The sequence below is a fragment of the Pomacea canaliculata genome, linkage group LG9 (assembly GCF_003073045.1).
Source record: "Pomacea canaliculata isolate SZHN2017 linkage group LG9, ASM307304v1, whole genome shotgun sequence".
Taxonomy (NCBI): Eukaryota; Metazoa; Mollusca; class Gastropoda; order Architaenioglossa; family Ampullariidae; genus Pomacea; species Pomacea canaliculata.
Genome location: NC_037598.1, coordinates 25,696,708 through 25,716,620, shown reverse-complemented (window position 1 = coordinate 25,716,620; position 19,913 = coordinate 25,696,708). Strand labels below are relative to the sequence as shown.

General features: G+C 41.0%; 2 protein-coding genes across 2 annotated transcripts; both read left to right on the top strand.

Annotated features, from left to right (window-relative positions):
• The first annotated feature begins 283 nt into the window (after positions 1 to 283).
• Positions 284 to 11,166, top strand: LOC112571565. Its single transcript, XM_025250637.1, has 3 exons — positions 284 to 315; positions 9,806 to 10,607; positions 10,888 to 11,166. The coding sequence occupies exons 2-3, from the start codon at positions 9,822 to 9,824 to the stop codon at positions 11,125 to 11,127; spliced, it is 1,026 nt and encodes a 341-aa protein (XP_025106422.1). The 5' UTR covers positions 284 to 315; positions 9,806 to 9,821; the 3' UTR covers positions 11,128 to 11,166.
• A 3,797-nt stretch (positions 11,167 to 14,963) lies between these two features.
• LOC112571568 (galactosylgalactosylxylosylprotein 3-beta-glucuronosyltransferase I-like) lies at positions 14,964 to 18,709 on the top strand. Its single transcript, XM_025250644.1, has 8 exons — positions 14,964 to 15,095; positions 15,353 to 15,400; positions 15,838 to 16,091; positions 16,223 to 16,296; positions 16,580 to 16,739; positions 17,005 to 17,091; positions 17,263 to 17,472; positions 17,836 to 18,709. Exons 1-8 carry the CDS (start codon positions 15,035 to 15,037, stop codon positions 17,941 to 17,943), a joined length of 1,002 nt encoding a protein of 333 aa, XP_025106429.1. The 5' UTR covers positions 14,964 to 15,034; the 3' UTR covers positions 17,944 to 18,709.
• Positions 18,710 to 19,913: the final 1,204 nt, after the last annotated feature.

Genomic DNA, 19,913 nt, shown 5'->3' with positions numbered 1-19,913 from the left:
TACAGGTTAGTTTATGTCGCCTCCATCTACTGATACTGAAAAAAAGACTCTAACCGTTCAGGTTGGTCTTTAAATTTGTGGAAGTTTGGTCGTCTGTACGACTGGTCTGTGAGCAGGCGCGTATGTAGCAAGGGGCGGAGCATAAAATGATGAAAATTCGTTTTGAGACAGGAGCTCCACATTCAGTTTATCACAGCACGGTCCCCGCAGTCCTTGTGTAATTATTCTTCGACTTACTTAGGTTTGTGTCTTACACAGGAGTGAATAATTGGGGTGGAACCTCGGGAGTTGTTAACGTACAAGTTAAAGCAACAGGTAGGAACCGATGATGTCTTAATGTTGGTCATTCATGTCTCTAAAATCTGTAACTTGCAAATACACTTTACTTTGTGTGTTACCAGAATAAATAATAATACAGATGAATTTGGATGCAGGTGTTTAGTTTCCAAGGAATCAAATTACGCGGGGCGAAAAAATGAAAAGAGAAACATAGGTATCCCGGGTATCCCATGGTGTCCCTGTTTAGAGACTCGCCTCTGACCACGTGACGGACCGAGGACAAAGCTAGGGTCTGCTTGACTACATTCTATCTGGAACTACTTCTTTGATGTCTGAATGTTGTGTAAAGTGTAAAGTTCCCAACATGCTCAGAGTCCTCGACTGAGGGGTTAAAAATCACCTCCTCTCTACCTTAGGAAATATTTGGCTTCAGATTGAGACAAGAAAAATGCCTAGTTCACCCAGCACCATGCATGTTAGTGTGGCTAGTTTTAAACATTTAACATCATTTTCAAAAATATCAGTTGCATCCTATCACAAATATCAAGATATTAAAAAGCCCAGATTTCACTTCCATACAACAAAATAGGTTTTAACAACTATCCAAGGGATTAAATTAGATGTCTAAAGGCAAGTAAAGTTTTCTACAGTTCTTTATCATTGAGAATACAGCTTTGTTTGCCAGTATGTATTTAATTTTATAGCCTTATTAAATTTGCTATTATAATTGAAAATTGTTCCTAGGTACTTACACTCCCATACCACTTCAATGTTTCTACCATTGAAAAAAGATGTGGAATTTTTTTTTACCTTTTCACGTGAGAATATTATGGTTTATTCAGTTTTTAGTATTTAGTGGAAGACCATATTTTGTGCAATAAACATTTCAAGCATCTAGTGCTTTCTGCATGTCACTGGCAGTTTCCGCAAGTATAACAGTATCATCAGCATACAGAAGCGAAAATAAGTACAAATAATGACCAACATACAATATTACATCATATTTATTTGCTAGGGTTTGCAGCAATACCAGTCCATAAACATACTGAGAAAGAAATATTTTTAGGTGATTTAAAAACAGCCACAAAAGTAGAGGTGACAAGTTTTCTCCCTGCGGCAATCCCACATGACACTGCAACACAGGAGTAAGTGGAAGAGCAATGTTAATGTATGTATGAGAGGATTTATAGTGGCGAAATGGGATTTATTGCTATTGAAGCATTGAGAATAAGGAGAAAACAGTTAGTACTGGGGCCCATTTTAGATAAGCAGCATTGCTGAATGATTTTCCCATAATAAAACTTTCATTATTGTGTTTTATTGACAAGTCGTAAAGCTTTTGCTGGAGAAGAGCAGAGCTGGGAGGTCGTGAACCGTGTGGCAATCACCATATCTGTCACCCGTGTGTCCCCCTCCTGTGGACAATATTTGAGTTCTGACGAGAAACCCAAAAACCCTGTAACACTTTAGCCACTAAGGCACTACACTGTAAGCCGAGGACATGGACAAGTGGAATTTAAATTCAACTATTAAAATTAAATCTTGGCTAGAGTTATACTCGCTGAAAGCGACTGTTTAACCAATATTCCTCTGCAAAGAAATTTTTTCAGCATGATACCCTTTTCCGACAGTGCCTCATCCCACAAATAAATTTAGAATTTAGAAATTTAGAATTTAGAAACTTAGCACTTGTAAAAAAATAATATGAAGTGACCTACATGAAAAAACAAAAAGCAAAATAGTTTCAGTAGACAATTAATATTATATGTGCTATAAATAAACAGTAGATGAAGTGATCGACTCCGTAGAGGCAGGAAGAAAGTGAAGAAAAAAAGGAAAGGAAGAAAGAAACAACTCGATTGACAGAACAGAAAAAACATAATAAAGATGGCCAATAAGGAATGAACAATTTTTAAAAAGGAATGATCAAAAACAAAAGTCCTAAAGAAATAAACGATACAAACATCCATACATAACCAAACCACACAATTATTTTAAGTGACTATTTATAAATATATTTTTGTGAATAGAATATAATCAGTTATTAAAATACAGGGGACACAGTACAGTCATAAGACAATAAAGTCTTGTTAGCTCATCCTTGCTCAGTGTTGAGCTGTGATAGGAAACCTACGATACCAAGATGTCTTGTCTACACACCAACGGCTTCTTACAGAGGAGTCTTTAGCAACAACTGTGCAACACGAATAAACAAACAAACAAACAAACAAACAAACAAACAAACAAACAAACAAACAAACAAACAAACAAACAAACGAAAGATACATCGTCTTGACGACCGTTGATTGTATACCAGTAGCCTGATATAGCATGCTTATTCAAATTTTAACATTGTGAAAGTTATCCGATGAAATTAAAATACGTGTCTTTGAATTCGATAGAAAAATTTAGCTTACACATACTACAAAGACACCAACAAATATATTTCGGTGTAAATATTTTGCTCTAACCAACACCTACAGGTACTGTGCTTGTTGTCCGCACTTTGCTGAGGTCTACGCATGCGTGCTAATGGGCGCACTTTTATCTTCTCTGTTCTGACACTGTGTGAACTTTGCTGGAGTGAATGAGAGTAACGAGCTGTGTGTGGTACTCCTTTTTTTTTTCTTTTTCTTTTTCTTTACCTCTTTCTCGCTTGTTCAGCTTTTTTCCCTTCTGTCCTGTCGCTAGGCTTGCAATAGCTGTAGCTAACTCTATTTCTTTGCAAACTAATTGCCACACCCACATTATACAAATATCATGAAGTGTTATTAGAGCTGCGATGTACTATAAGACCTGTGGGATACGTGTCTGTCTGTGTGTGTGTGTGCTCGCGCACGCGTGCGTTCGTGCGTGCATGTGTGTAACCGAAATTAAGAGATAACGTGGCTTAGTGTGCATGTGTGTGTGTACGTGCGTGCGTGTGTATAAAAGTGTTGTTGTGTCTGTTTCCAGGGTCAGAATAGCTGGGTATACACTGAGCAGATCATTTTGTGTGTTTATTTGGAGGCTTATTTTCATGTTGTGGTAGATAATATTATTGAGGTTGGCTTAAATTCTGTCAGCATGTGAAACTTATTGGCAGAAAATACTGCTGGAAAAAAATTTAAAAAGTCTTTAAAATATAACTTTTAGACCGTAAGTGACCCAAATTCAATTAGCTTCAAAGAGAGCTTTAGAAACAATTTCCTTTTTGTTAGCAGTGATTATAAACATCTGCTTAATTTCTTACTTAATGAAATAAAAATCAACAATTTAAAACATGGCTGCACTGTAATAAATGTGTAGAGAATATGTTTATTATGTAATAAGCTTCTAGAGAAAGTTTATCCCGGCGGTGGATTTCAATCAGTTTATTTTGAGAAAAGTCTGTGAGAGTAATGTTTGTACTTACCCCATGCTCTGTTGCACTCAAGACATGATATTTATTTTCCCTGAGCTGAGCTAGGTGCACCCCTAGGGTTAACTTGTCTTTCCTAAAGAAGGAAGGGTTACAACTTTTAAAACCAACTGAAAATCAGTCATTCGAAATGTTTCTATAAAACATCTTTTGACGGATTTGAACCCACTGACAACAAAAGCAAGTTAGTTTCCCCCTCGTGCTCCCTATATGTAAACCTCCGCATGTTACTTTTGCTCATAAACACTCAATCATGCGAATTAAAGTGCAAATCAAAGTTGTTTAAACACCTGGGTGCACTGTTCTGAACATGTATGGAAAATATTTACCACGGCGGTGGATTTTGACAAGTTGATTCGAAAAAAAAAATTGCATTTTTACAACAAAGTGTGTGAATAAGAACCTTCTGCGACTTTTACTCAATTTCGTTTTTTTCCCCGCAGTAACCTCATATTAAGCGAGTTACACTGCATACAAACAACAACAGCTGCCTGATGTAAACAGATGAAGATGTAAATGTAGCTGAGTATGAAGGGTTGGTTGCGTTTTTATTATTTGTTCATAGTAAGGTAGTATTGTTTGTTTTATTAGGGTCTTATGAGGAGACGCAGCCTTCATTCGCATTGTTTATTTAGGATAAAGTTGCCTTTGGTTTGCAAGCCTCTACCTAACCTGTTTCAATCAGAATAACCATTGCAGTAGATAAATATATTATTATTAAATAAACGGTTAATAGAAGCCCACAGCACCATTCTATACACACCAAATTTAATGGAAACAACAAACAAACACATTTAAAAATCTATAAACTCAGTGTTTTCAACTTACTACTTCTTTTTTCAGTTTTAATGACTGGAAGTTTTCTTTTAAAACAATGCGAATCTAATACGAAAAACGGTTTTCGTTATTTAATGGTCTTAAGGTAGGAAACGCATTTCGTCCCTTGTGTTCGTCACGTGGTATTACACAGAATAAATGATATGAAAAACACAATCGACTGAAAGTTTAAGTGGAATTCTTCATTGCGAGCGTCAAGTTTCAGTCTTTGAAATAAGATTTTTTAAAAAGGTATATAAGATATTTGTAGAATATGTCAGTACGTTTGTCACCAGAGTACAAACAATCAGAGAATACTGGAGTTACAGAAGAAAATGTGACAGACACATAATTTCAATGTCGGAACTGTGATTTATTTTGGGAACAGTTGTCTCCAAACGGTCGCATCAACAGTCTTGTGTGAAAAATCGCAATTACAAAAATTAATGAATCTTCTGCATTACTTGCATTTAGTTCGTTTGTACTAAGTATACACTGTACAAATCGTCATACATAACAAATCTCCCATACATAACAAATCTTATTTCCCATAACTACCTTACTTTCTCAAAGGTAAGAACATTTATAACACATCTCTTGGCGTGTTGCACTCTTTTTATGTTGTATAGTTATCGCCTCAGATGCCACAAGTTGGCAGGCTGCTTCCAACGACTGTCATTCGTCAATAAGTTTTGACGTTTGTCTTCTGCTTCAACGCTTTTCTTGTCAAAAGATTGTGTGGGTCGCACCGTCCCTGTGGGCGACACCTTGTACCGAGTTGACGTCCGCACCTCAGGGTTAGACAACTGTGAGATGAGGTCGAGATGTCGGGGTCCGGCGTGGTAGTGAATATAAAAATGTTATGTTTCAATTGCTAAGACACTGCAAATTGTTGAACGGGCGGAAAAAAGGGAATAAATTAGTAAGATTTCATTGGACTTTAACATCGAAAATCAAGCAGTTCGTGTTATTACAGCTATTCTAACATTATTTTTTTTTATTATTATCCGTGATTTTTGATGATCCGGATGACGAGCTCCGGTCATTAAGCCGGTTGATGGAGGTCTAAGATAACAGTTTACCGTTGAGTGAATGAGGACTGGTGTACATTAAGATTTGAAATATTACAGAAACCTGATACGAAGCTGCACAACGCAGCGAGTACAAAACCTTTTGGATATACCAGGATCTTTTGTGGATTCCAAGGTCGGCTAGTTAGCCAAGTAAAGTGGATAGGTAGGTCTGGCTACAGGATAGTCTCTCAGTCTATGAACGTCCTACTACTTTCAAATTTTTTTTCAAAAATAACAAATAAAATTTATTAATGGCTTTGAACAGCGTATTTTACGTGTAAATGAAGGCATTTATTGAAGTTCACTGCAAACTTAAACTTTTAGCAAATGACCACCTCCAGTCGAGGTATCTTAGGTACTGAAGTAAACGAACTGGAGAAGTGTTAAATTGTCCTCACCTTCCTTGCTGAACTCCAGGGGACCTAGCAATCACTGTAAGTTGTTTCAAAATGTCTCCAGAGTGTGGACTTTTGTATAAAATTATCTAAGTATATCACTTATTTTTCATAACAAATGGTTGTTTGTATAAGTAATTTTATTGCAAAATTGATTTTAAAGACATCTTACAAAACGATTAAAAAGAAAATACCACAGACGATGTACGAGCAAAACAAATTCTCGCTCATCTTGCTCGGTATTTCTCTGATAAATTTATAGTTTTGTTGACGGATTTTTCTTGCTGGTTTTTGAAAACTGTTAATTTTGTACAGAGGGACATATTTTCTTATTAGGCATATGTTTAAGAAATCTGGGGAAAAGGTCTTTTCAGTAAATACCTTGGAATCTGTCAGCCATATTGATGCTCACTCCATCACAATGACAACAATTACTCGTGTACAACCCTTCAGATTCTGAAAGGGTTAAAAATCGTAATCTTCTCTGTGTGCTTTGCACATGCACTAGCGGTCTTTGGGGATTATTTCTTAATTAAAAAGGAGGTTACCAACAGTTCAGGAGAAACGAACGGGTGCCCATATCTTCCCATCTGGGAGAAATGAGTGGTATCGCCCGTGCGAGGGAAGGTAGGAGTACACGAGGTGCGGACTGCTCGCGGCCAGTCATCTCCAATTACTACCCGGACCAAATGACAGTCGTGTCCATCTCATGAATTCGATGTCCTTTCTACTACACCAGCGGTTCTCAACCTTTTACATGTGACACCTCCCTGACGAACATAGGTAGGTCCGCGCGCCCCCCACAGCCAGCAATGTAAGCTAATTTCACTAATGCCGGTGTAAGAAACTTTTAAAAAATAACCACCTTCGCGCCCCCCGTTTGAGAACCGCGGTACTACACCATTTTCTTACCACACTCTGCACTTCCATGGCAGCTACTCATCATACACTGCTGGGAAGTCATCTGTAAATGTACAACAACATCAGAGGCTGGAAGCAAGAGGGCAGAGCTTGTATATACACCGCTGTTTGGCTCTGGTGAGGTTTGTTTCCGTTTGGACAACCGAACGAGTAAGAGAGGGGAAAAGAGCAACAATAATAACAAAATGTAGTTTGCAACTGACATTAATTTAATTTATTTGCACAGTTTCAAACACTTTCGATCCCCCTTCATCTCATGATTTACGTAACATTCAGAATCCACTGAATGTCACTGAGCTGAGGGCGTCAAGTCAGCCGAGGTTCGCTTTTCTACCTTGCGCCAGTTTGTTTTTGTTTTTTTTTAATCCCAACTTTTACTCTTTTAGCAACGTGCCACCTCTCGTTGATGTTTCTTACAACTTTAGTTCTCACTAACTTATTAATTGCCAGGTTACGGTCGAGAACTTCCTCTTGAATAATGGCATCTGAGGCATTCAGACTTTCATACATCCTCTCGCACTCCCCACCAAGTGCCGCTGGGTGCACACGTCATCCTTTGGTGATGTGCTGAAGGTTTAGAACCTTGTGGGTCGATACCAGAGTAGCATCATCAGTGTGATGTGAATTTTCTCGACATGCATGCCTTGCATCTGTCATCACGCTGATCCCGTCGGTCAGAGAAAACTGTTTTGTTTGAAGTGAAACTGTGACAGACTGGCGCTTCAAGAAGTCAACGACTGCAGATCCGTGGCAGCAGTTTTGACAAATGTATCATAGACATGTCCCACATTGGCACACTAAGCGAATTTTTTATATTGAATGGAGATAATCCCCTATGTACTGCAAGGTACATTCTTTCACTTACATAATAAAAGTCACCTAGTGGAGACTAGTTACAGAGTACAGACAATATTATGTCCGTGAGAACAACCAAAGATGATCAGCACGTGTCCACCCATTTTTGAAATGTTCACTTGGAGCCAAGAGATGCACGAGACTGAATGTTCATGAACGTGACCTACAATGTTCTTCACCTTGTACTCACCAACAGACAAACATGGACCGCGGGGTCGCTAGTGTAGATGGTGGATGGACTCGGTATTACAGGTGTTACAAGTGTTACAAGTGTGAATTGTTCCCCATTTGTAAAAGTACTTGCACATTGCACCCAAACAGATGTACTTTATGTCAGTCACCAGGGGAATAAACTGAAAATATTGAATGCTATCATCCCTTATGAGCGAAGAAAGATATAGATTATACAAAGATAAAGACATATAGACGAAAGCATTAAAAATAAAGTTTTAAAATTCAGTTGTCTTTGCGTTTGTGTCATTTCCGCTGTTCATATCTTTCTCCCTTATTTTTGTTTTTATTTGATGGAGAAGACATTCAATTGTCGGTCCTAACCCTGACTGTGACAGTATGTTCAGCTGCAAACCGTTTCACTTCAACTTTGTAACCGCCAACACCAAGTACTCGGCTGAGAAAGACGTTTTATTGCCTGCGATCTCCACCCGGCCTCGGGGCCAGGGTAGCAATTAGGGAAAACTGACCGCTGGTACACCACCCCGGGTACTCTTACCTTCCCTCGCACGGGCGAAACCATTTTAAAAACGCCCATTTCGACATCGGCCTTTAAAAATAACTTGTATAAAATAAAACCTGTAGTCCCACATTGGGTAAACTGCTTTGATCAAAAAAGTTATTGCGGCAGGGTCTACACTTGTTTATAGCACCCACTGAATACACCTCTGTTGATCTTCCTTCATGAGAGAATCACCACGTGAGGGAATAAAGTTGTTCGCCAACGTTTCAGGTATGTGTTGTACCAGGTCTAGTAATCGTTTGCCACTACAAATGCTCGACAGAACCATTGAATCTTCTGTTGTATTTAGCACACATTTAGTAGATAGTATACCTAAAATACTTAAAATTGCGACAAAAGGTGCCATGTCTTGAAAAGCATTCTTGAGCTAGAAAGTGATCATAACCCTCGGGTATTCTTTGCCCAAGCCAAGAACTCTAACCAGAGGTTAATGAGATGGTCACTTCTCCTTCAGGAATATCATCCCCACATTAAATACAAAACGGAGACGGAAGAGGTTGAGGCCGACTACCCAAGCCGTAGCCAATGTCCAGAAGCAGGGGGCGTAATGAGCATGTCAATATAATGGGAGCTAACCTTGGTGTTCTCGAAAGTGGAAGTTAATTTATTCTGTTAGAATTCAATACTTTGTTGTTTCAAAGAGGAGACATAGAGTAGCCAGAAGGAAGAGTGCGGGTTGTTTGTTTGTTTGTTTTTGTTTGATAAAGAGTTTGTTATTAGTTATAGAGTTATTATTGTCATGCTTGAACTCGGATTGTTGTGATCATTCCTTTGGTATGTAGGAGAAACATTTTAGTTTAAACTTTACGGATTTACTGATGTCTGTCACCTTTTCACGGTGGTCAAAAATTTCCTGTTGACCTTTCTACTAACTTTGTTTGCTGCTAGACCTCTGCTGAAAGAAGGCTGACAACATTTGATTATTTACACCTAGATAGTATAGGGGAGCAGTTTAGTTTGTCTGCAAGTTTTATGTTTTCATGTGCTTACACCAAGTTTGTACTCAACATGATCAAAGCATTCTAGATGTTTACTGACAGACAAACTAAGTTGTATTCTTTAGCAGTACAAACTCAAAATTCACGCCTTGTCCAGGATAATTTTTGTAACCAACTCACTCACGGAGTTACACATGTAAACAAAATTATTTGTTTCACTCATACATACAGTCGATACAAACACTCATACTGACGACTGTCTGTATAACCTCATCAGCAACTGAGTTACAATGTTCGCATCACTACTGCTCTCAAGACTGTTGCTCATTCCATGGTCTGCAACTCTGGACGATGACATACTGCGTGTGTTTCAGGCCGAAGCTGCGGACGATGCCGCGCAATATAAAAACAGCGATCTTTGCGATATCTTACATTATCATCTCGGTTATCATCCTCCTCATCAACTATCATCATCTCAATCGTAAGGAAAACTTGATGAAACAAGCCCAAGGTGATGAGAAAAGTAATCAAAAGACCGGTTTGGGAAATAAAGTCACCGAGAACATAAGACTACTCCCTGTGGCCTCTGTGGAAACCCAGCCCATTACAACAGACAACAACAGTGTCCTCATGTCACGTGATGAGAAAGGATGGAGGAGGTTGAACTGTGGGCCGTCGAAACTCTTCCGCCCGATTAGTTTGTCCACAGACATCGGGAACCTGACTTTTTACGGCTTTCTGTCCGCGGAATACGACCGAACTGTCCCTGAACGTGCGCTGAAGGGAAGAATGTTTGAGAAAAAAGAAATCGAGAGTTTTCTAACTCTGTCACGTGACTTGCCCCTCATCGACGTGGGCGCCAATGTGGGGCTGGTGGCGCTGCAAGCCGCTCTCCAGAAGAGGACAGTGGTGGCCATCGAGCCCATCGCCGCCAACGCGCTCCGCCTTTGTCGATCTGTTCTCGACTTCGGACACGCCGGCCTGGTGCACGTCATCCAGAACGCCGTGTCGTCACGCGAGGGACACGTCACTCTGGCCACTCAGGCCGCCAACACCAGCACACTGTTCACGGTCAACGAAGCAGGCAGACAGTTCACACACGACCTGACCCTGGCCTACGCCATCAAACTGGATCGCATCTTGGAGATGTTACCCTTCCGACGGGCAGCACTCAAGGTTGGTGTCACACACTGTGTAGCTTTCTGTGTTGTGTGTAGACCTCTGTGTACGAGCGTGGTTGCATGCAACAATCATTTACATTCTACTGTATGTTTTGCTAACACACACACCAGGAAATCAGGAAAGCTAGATACCTCCCATAATCCTCGTTCCTCCCTGTCTACTTATACTTAATGACGACGTCACAAACCTTCGGATGATAGAGGATGGGTGCTGACATGTTCCATTTTTTTTTCTTATTTTTCTTTAATAACGAGTGTGTCACGTGATCTCTCAGATAGACGTGGAGAGTCACGAGGGTCACGTGCTGGAGGGGTCACGGGATCTGTGGAAGACGCTGGACGTGCCGTTGGTGTGGATGGAGTGGCAGCACGTCAAGGGCCGCGCGACCTTTGGGGGTCAGTTTGTCGTCGACTTCATGACTGCCCGCAACTTCCGCCCGCACCACGTCATCTCCGGGAAACTTCTGGAAGGCGACTTCATGTCCTGGCCCTTCACCGTGCTGTGGCGCCGATGAGCCTCTGATCCCGCGAGTTACCTCTCTTAATAAAATAACATTCTAGATACATGCTGTGTTTGTCATGATGTAACAAAGTTTGCGAAAAGGAAGTTAAACGACTACTTAGACATTTCGATTGACTGTTGAGAACATTGGATTAACCTGATCTGACCGTTGTAGGAAGCTGGATAAACTACTGTAATTATCTCCATCAAGTAGCCTCATGTGGGACTTGAAGCTTCGTAGCTCTAATCACAAAGGTAAAACGATGCACTTAAATTTTTAAATGCTCAGTTTATATCTGTGTTTGAGTTCCTATTGAGCTGCTCATGTCGGAATTCACTACTCACGTGGCTGTCAAAACAATATTTAGCAATGATTTCCTGAGTGCAAGAGGAATAGTTTGTGGAGAGCTTGTACCATGCAGTTTGTGGTACGCATGCGCGTCTTTTGAGATGCACGTTCCTTTGATGTTTTCTGAAGTGTCTGATGGCAGAAAAGAAGCGAACTTGTTGTCTGAGTTACAGCTCGTAGAGATGAATCTGACAGTTTGAAGTAGACTGGTTGTCTGGGTGAGAACATCTGTCCATCTGTAGCCGACGTTAACGTTGTGAAATCAGGTAAACATTCAGCAGGTAAACACTAGCACTTATAGAGATGTGAGTTAGAAAATACAAAAGCGATGGACTCGGGGCCTGGATGTTATTAAAAGTAGTCAGCCGCATCAAATGTTGGATGTAAAGAAATGTTAATATCTGTTGATGAAAGTGGCTGACACGCAATTAAAGGCAATCGAAATGTAGTGAGCAGCGAGTGAAGAGTGCATACAGACAACAACAAACCATCAGAAACAGCTCACAACAGACTGACACTGACACTGATAAATACACTTGATACATAGCAAACAAACAAACAAACATGTACAGCGCAACGAAAACATCCACAAACGTGTTCAACAAGAGATCATCACGACCACAATGGATGTTACACAGGGCATCGCGGACAACGAGCAATTTTGTCCAGACCTGCGAAGACAGATGTCAGCAGAAGTAACAGAAAGTTGAGAAGTAGATATCATGAGGAGGACGACGAGTAACTTCAAAAAATTTCCGAAGATTAAAAGATTTTGTAAGCTGAGCCAAAGTCGGGTATGGACAAAAGAAATGATAGTCACAGAAGGTACAGACCATCCATGCCAGTTGTCATATTTTATCATGTTATACTGCATTAGTTCTTCCTAGATATTCATGAATAGCAGTAATAATAAAACTTAACAGACAGCTCAGAGGTATAAACATTTCAGTATAATTTAACGGTCTGGCCATGACATGACATGTCAGCGGCATCTCCATGTGACAAAGAGAACTTCAGCAGCCATGAACTGTCGGGCGCGCCTCGTCCTTAGGAACAATGAGCCACTTCACCGCCCTTGAAATGTTCAGGCTAGAAAATAAAGCTTGCACATTTTGTAGTCAACATCATTCTGTTAGTACAGGGGACTCTGTCATGCCAACCATCTACAGTTGTAGCTACAGAGGGCGTGGTTGTCCTGTAGGTACAAGCGGAGATAAGGCAAACCCTGGGTAGAGCTGTACATCTGGATGGTGGCTGTGGCCTCACAGTCAATTAAATTTGTGTTTATGCTACAGTCAAAGCTAACAGCTTCCAAACTATTTTTGTTGTTGTTGTTGTTGTTGTTGTTGTTGTTCTTGTTCTTGTCCACCCCAGCGCTACTTACCATTGTGACTCGATCAGCGAGCTTTAAAAGTTTAAAAGAAGTTTAGAATGTGAATAAAATCTTCAAGAAAAAAAGTCTTAAGAATAGTTAGTTAGTTATGCCCTTCGCCCCTCCTGGTGCATAGGCCATCGACGACCGCCTCCAACGCCTCCTGTCCTGGGCTACCGTCACCAGCTGACCCCATCCAAATCCGGGTGAGCTTGGTGTCGCGGCGAGGGTCCGTCTCCAGGTGTTTCTCGGCCTTCCTCGCTTCTCTTTCCCTGGGGGTTCCACGTCAGCGACTGTCTTGTGACGTTGGGTGTTGGTTTCCTTAGGGTGTGCCCTAGCCAACCCCATCTTCTCCGCAGGATTTCCTCCTCTATAGTCTGCTGTTTCGTTCTCTGCCACAGGTCGGTGTTGCTTATTTTCTCTGGCCAGTGAATTCTGAGGATTCTGCGCAGGCACTGGTTGACAAACGTTTGGAATCTTCTTCGTTGTGCCCTTGGTCGTCCTCCATGTTTCTGCTCCGTATAGTAGGACTGACTTGACGTTTGGAGTTGAAGAGACGGATCTTGGTCGTGTAGCCTATGCTCCCGGAGTTCCAGACCCTTCCAAGCTTTATGAAAGCGCCTCTTGCCTTGTTAATTCTTGTCTTACATCCGCGTCTGTCCCTCCCTGTTTGTCCACCACACTCCCGAGGTAGGTAAAGGTGTCGACTTCTTCTAGCGGCTCCCCATCCAACCTGATTGGCTCTTCGCAGTCAGTGTTGACCTTTAGGATCTTGGTCTTGCCCTTATGGATGTGTAGCCCCACTTGTGCGAGGCTGACTGGATCTCTGATGTCTTTTCTTGCATCTGTCGGTGGCTGTGGACAGGAGTGCCAGATCGTCTGCAAAGTCAAGGTCGTCTAGTTGGTTCCACAGAGTCCACTGGATTCCATTCGCCTTGTCATTGGTGGCTTGCTTCATCACCCAGTCGATTGCGATCAGGAACAGCAACGGTGAAAGCAGGCAGCCTTGCCTGACCCCTGTCCTCACCTCGAAGCTTCTTGTTAGCTGTCTTTCATGCACTACTCGGCACGTCATTCCCTCATATGAGTTGCGGATCAGGTTGACGATCTTCCTCGGGATGCCATAGTGTCTCAGCAGTTTCCACAGCGTCTCTCGGTCCACACTGTCGAATGCCTTCTCGTAGTCCACGAAATTGACGTAGAGAGGCGAGTTCCACTCTATAGACTGTTCTACGATGATCCTCAGTGTTGCTATCTGTCTGTGCACGATCGTCTTGTCTGAAGCCTGCCTGCTGCTCTCGAAGTATCTGGTCCACTGGGCCTTCAGTCTCTCCAGTATGACTCTGTTGAAGACCTTGCCAGGCCGGACAAAAGAGTGATGCCTCTGTAGTTCTCGCATCGGCTGAGGTCCCCTTCTTGGGATCTTTATGAGATGTCCTTCTTTCCAGTCTGCCGGGACCTGTTCCTCTTTCCAAACCCTCTCAAACAGTCTGTGCAACATGTTGACGGATAGGTCAGGGTCGGCTTTCAGTGCCTCTGCTGGTATCTCGTCTGGTCCTGGGCCTTTACTATTCTTCAGTATTCAGTATTCAGTATTCTTAAGAATACTGTGTCAAAAACTTTAACTTTTAATTTTTTTCAACCACAACGATATCTCCTCATTGTCACAAAAAAGACAAAAAATACCATATCATCGACACTTGAAAAAAAAAGAAAAGACAACCAGAACTTTTCGAGAAAGCCATAGACAGTTGATGTTGATGTTGTTGTTGTTGTTGCTATTTACACCACGGCAAGAGTTAATAATTATAATATACTAAATTACACATAAATAGTCCTTACTAATATATAATTATGAAATCATGTTCTATTCTCATTCAGGTCTGACACCTGTCGGTAAACCATTGTTTCTCGCTCACAGATGCAAATATTAGAGTTTTCATATCATGAGAAAAGAATAATTGACAAATGTCACTGTCTATGGTCTGCGTGTTATACAGTGTTTTCAAACAAATGAAGAACATTTAAAAGGAAGGTTACAGGTATTTAGGAAATGTGTATGTCAGCAGCAAAAGTGAGTTGCAATATTTGTAAAGCCAGTAGCTCTGTGTGCTGTGCATGTGATGAACTTTAAACGAGTCATCTTGTGTTTTTGCAATGTGTTTTCAGGAAATAGCTGCGACTGTTACAGTTCTTTAGATGTCTCGTATTTGTAAACCAGTGAACATGTTATGGAACCTCAAGCTTGGAGTTTTTATAGGTAAGTATGTATTAAAAACGCAACAATTACTAGAAGGCAACATGACTGCCTTCTTACAGTAAAAAAAATATCTATTGACAATAAAAAATGATGTCTACTGCTAGTGACAGTTGTCCATTGACAGAACAGAATGTTGCTGTACGAGACAGCTAGAATGGTGTCTATCGGCTATGAAGACAGTGGTGTCTGACAGGAAGAGTGTTGTCTAGTGGAAGTACAGAACATTGTCTTAACGAAAGTCTTCACGATTTTTTCAGTGGTCAGCAGCAGTGTCACGTGTCTCATCCCGCTCATTGTCTTTGTCAGTAAGTACATGTTGCCATCATGTCCTTGACTTATTTTATTATCTCACTATCCGTATGTATGTGTGCAGGTGTGTCTATGTGGTTGCTGGTTGGTCTGTCTAGTCCTTCCTTACATTTTTACTACTGACAAGCTCTATAAATGTCTGTCAGCCTTTCATACACAAGACAGTCTCTAGAGTTTCATACACAGCTTTAGGTCTTTGAGTGTAAATGTTCATTCCCAGCAGCAACATTCTCGAATTGTTCACTTTCAAACACAGTCTGTAACTGTCAATTTTTAATTTACTGTCAGCGTTGACACTGGTCATAACTATTGTAAATACAAAGGAGACCTGTCCCGCTACTCAGTAAATGTAGATGAAATATGTTGCAGTAATACAAAATGTCAAATACACAAATCGTCGTCTAACAGCCCAGAATATTATCGCTGTGTACAGTGTCTGACACCAGCTGGACGCACAGTTTGCCACAGAGACTCACCCTCGATATCTTGCCCTACCTGCGGACTGTGTCACGTGACAGCCCACACGGCTGTCCGCCTACGTCGTCTGACCCCACGGCCTACGTCATCACGCCCACGTACCAACGGCTGACGCAAGAAGCCGACTTGCTACGTCTGTGTTACACCCTCATGCACGCGCCGCACGTCAGATGGATCATCGTCGAGGACAGCGACAACAAAACGGAGCTGGTGGGTGCGGGAGGGAGCGGACGTGTGGGGGTCACAACAATTTGTACAGTTAGGTCACCAGGGCCACTTGAAAGTAGCTCTCGTACTTAACCTATAATTATTACTTAAAATAATGTATTATTCATCAACAGGTGTATAGAATGCTGCATGATTGTCACGAGACAGACATCATTCACCTGAACGTTAAAAGTCTTCCTCCAGGAAGGTAGGAATTATTTGTCTTAACTTTGTTTGTTCATTACTTGTTTTTTTTTAATTTTTTTTCGTTTTGTACTATTTATTCATTAGTTTGTTGTTTTATTCGGCTGCTGTAGACGACCTCCTCTATTTTTATTCCCTTTGTCATCACTGTTGTCATCACTGTCATAACATTCTCCTCTTTCTCTGACCCCGTCTTTGGTTTTTCTGACTTTATTTAGTCTTTGCAGAAGAGAGTTCTAGACGCAGAACTACATTTCAAAGAAATTAATCAGACAAAACTCTCACAGGAAACCAGGCACCAACCAAACATTGCCACGTCATCGTGGTGTCAGTCAGCGGAACGAGGGGCTGGCCTGGCTCCGGAAGTGCGTGCTGCCCACGTCACGTGCAGGGGGCGTGTACTTCGCTGACGACGACAACACCTACGACGTCAGGGTCTTTGATGTGGTCAGTCCAGCGTCTGTAACGTATCGACAGTTTAAAATTAGACGCAACAGAGTTCTTAGGTTATAACCACAACACCTATAAGTCAACCCCTGCAGAAGGGGCCTCGGGCTTGTCAACGAGCCACCCTCGACCCTCATTGTGGCGATTGTTACCTTCCCCATTAAGGTTACCACGTGACATAGGCCACCACAATTTTATTAGCTTAACCCAAGCCTCAACCACCTATGCAACGTACCCCAGGTATTTATTTCGCGATTTATTTCAGGTTCGGAAAACAAACAACATATCCATGTGGAGAGTTGGTTTTGCGGGAGGACTTTTGGTTGAAGGACCGGTCTGTTTAAATGGAAAGGTGAGGTACACAAGCACGCAGAGACGAAAATGTTTTTAAAAATGTATTTAAACACATGAACTTGATTATTTAAGCTTCAACTAGAAGTAATCTTTTGATGTAATCATATTGTATATCGAGTTGCATCGTGTGCACGAAGAAGAAAGGATCTGAACTTTGTCTCCTCCTCAGGTGACAGGGTGGAGGACATTCTGGGCCCCGAAGAGAAGGTACCCAGTAGACATGGCGGCTTTTGCACTGGGCCTCGACCTTCTTGCTCAGTTTCCACAAGCAAACTTTAGCCATGAGGTGAAGGCAGGACACCTGGAGACAGAGTTCTTAAGTTTATTTAACATCTCGACACTAGAGATCACCACTGCTCCGGACGACAACTGCTCCACGGTACGCCTGCCTTAGTGCTTACCTCCCCTTCTGTAACTGATCTTATCACATACAATTTAAATATAATAATAAATATTAATATTGTAATATAAATTACACATAATATTGCACGCACTGCTGCCTTCCACTAACGGTTGGCCATCATGATTGACAAGAATGTTCAGTCGCTTGATATTGTATTTATATTTCCATTTGGCAAGAGCTGCTCGTGGTGGTGATTTTTTGACCACAAGGTGCGCTTGTGAGTTTTTACCAACACACTTGACTTCCATGATGACGATAACAATTGTAGTTAATATTACAGAGAGTGAAGGATTACTTTAAATAATGAAGCTGGAGGGCTGTCTCTTGTACCGTTGACAGGTTCTTGCATGGCACACGAAGACAAGCATCCCAAACATTAAAGGTGAACAAGTGCTGGTCAAGAAAAACGCAGCAGATCAAAAGATGAATCAAACAAAACATCGTTGAACTTTGACCTGCTCGCTGCTGGTGACCTCGTCAGTTATTGTAGTTCAGTATGTGAGTCTGATGGCTGGTGAAAACGTCAGCAAAAAAAGTTGGTAGGAGTGAGGGATCGTCACCATCATGCTTTCTTCCTTCCTTGCAGCTCTACACTAGGTACATCATGATGGACATCTGTACAACCAGTATGTCAAACACTATAGAAGTCTGCAAATAGACAAAAGAACTCAAACATATAAATAGTATTGCCCTTATTCGTTTCACTCATCGGTTTCTGCTGTGTATCAGTCGGTGTCAGTCTTTTAATATACACAGTCTAGACATTTATTATCAACTTTATAATACTTATTTATGAGCGAATATTTTAACAGCTCGTGCTCTTGTATAGTTTTTCCCTGTGAACGAATATTTCAATGTTTTAACTAAATGTTAATATGTCTGAAATCAGATTTTTAAAATCTTGTAAGGTCTGTAACAGAATGTAATTGTTGAGGAATGGGTCTCATCACATCTAAAGGAAATTATCGAATGATAGGGTCCCAGGGAACAACTTGTCGTCTGCTGTGTAACTGATCTGTACACATACACTAATACTGAGCAACAAAGGTTTCTCACTGCAATTTAAAGAAAACCTCGTTTTTTGAAAATACTCATCATTACAGAGAGTAGTATAGTGTTTATAAGAGAGATAACAATGTGGTAATCGTAAGTATATTTTGTCAAACAGAAACTGAAGAATATTTTATAATTGATGCTTAATAAATGAAACTGTTTTCAGCTTATTTCTTGGCGTTGAGTATTTTAATGTACCCTGAAGTCATCAGTCATCGGAAAGTGTGACACGTGACACACGAGGACTTAAAGGACAACACGAGTGCAACATGTTTTCTTTCTGATTGGGTTGAGTTCATTTAATAATATAATATAATAATAATAATAATAATAATAATAATAATAATAATAATAATAATAATAATAATAATAATAATAATAATAATAATAATAATAATAATAATATGAACACACATTTACGCTTCATTTTCAAGCTATAAACTTTCAAACATCGCCATTCTGACGTGGCACCAGGAAGACGGAAGGAACTTACTCACCTGTACTGGAGAGTTCCGGTGTGCGAATGTAGTATTTGTAACAGTCAGTGTAGCTCAGCTGACCAAACCTCTACATGTCTTTGAGTTCAATAAACAGAGGATGATCATGTGCCAGCTGAGCTGCTCAACAGGATGTAAAAACTACAACAGCCTCCACTGCTCTGTGCCAGCGAGCATGGCAACACAAAGCATGGACACGGTCACTTATCAAACCCCATTCCCTACAAACCTCAGCAGACTGCCAGAACTACAGAACTACAGAACCATCAGTCCTATCCGCAGTCCAAATAAAGTCGGTCTGAATCCCATAAAAAACCACATCAACACATTCGAAGGAACTGATAGCAGACGAGGCTGACCAGAAACACAGTTAATCAGATTTTATACTGTCTTATTTATATAAGAATAATCTTCAGCATCAGTGAGATCTCATCCACAACTTCATCGACCTTTAAAAGGTCTGGGGTGAGGGGGGCTGTGAGGGGAGAGGGAGGGAAGGCCTGAAATGTGACCAGCGATTTGTAGGTAGAAGCACAATTTAACACATCTTTACCTGTCGAATCGTGAGAGAGAAGTACCTTTTGCAATAGCGGGACATCTATCACAGCTTCATAAACTGTAATAATAATATCGACAGTGATGGTCTAGGGGCGATGGCATGTGATATAAAAGCTTGACATCCAAGAAGGCCTCGTACAACCAAGGAGCACTGTATAATAGCTCAACAGTCGGAGTACTGTGGACAGCCACACAGGAGCTTACCTTCAGACTGCAGTAAGGATGACTCCTCTCACCTGTGCTGTATCAAAATCTTCTTTGAGAACATCATGTGTGAAACCCTCGACGATCATCACAATTACACTTCCA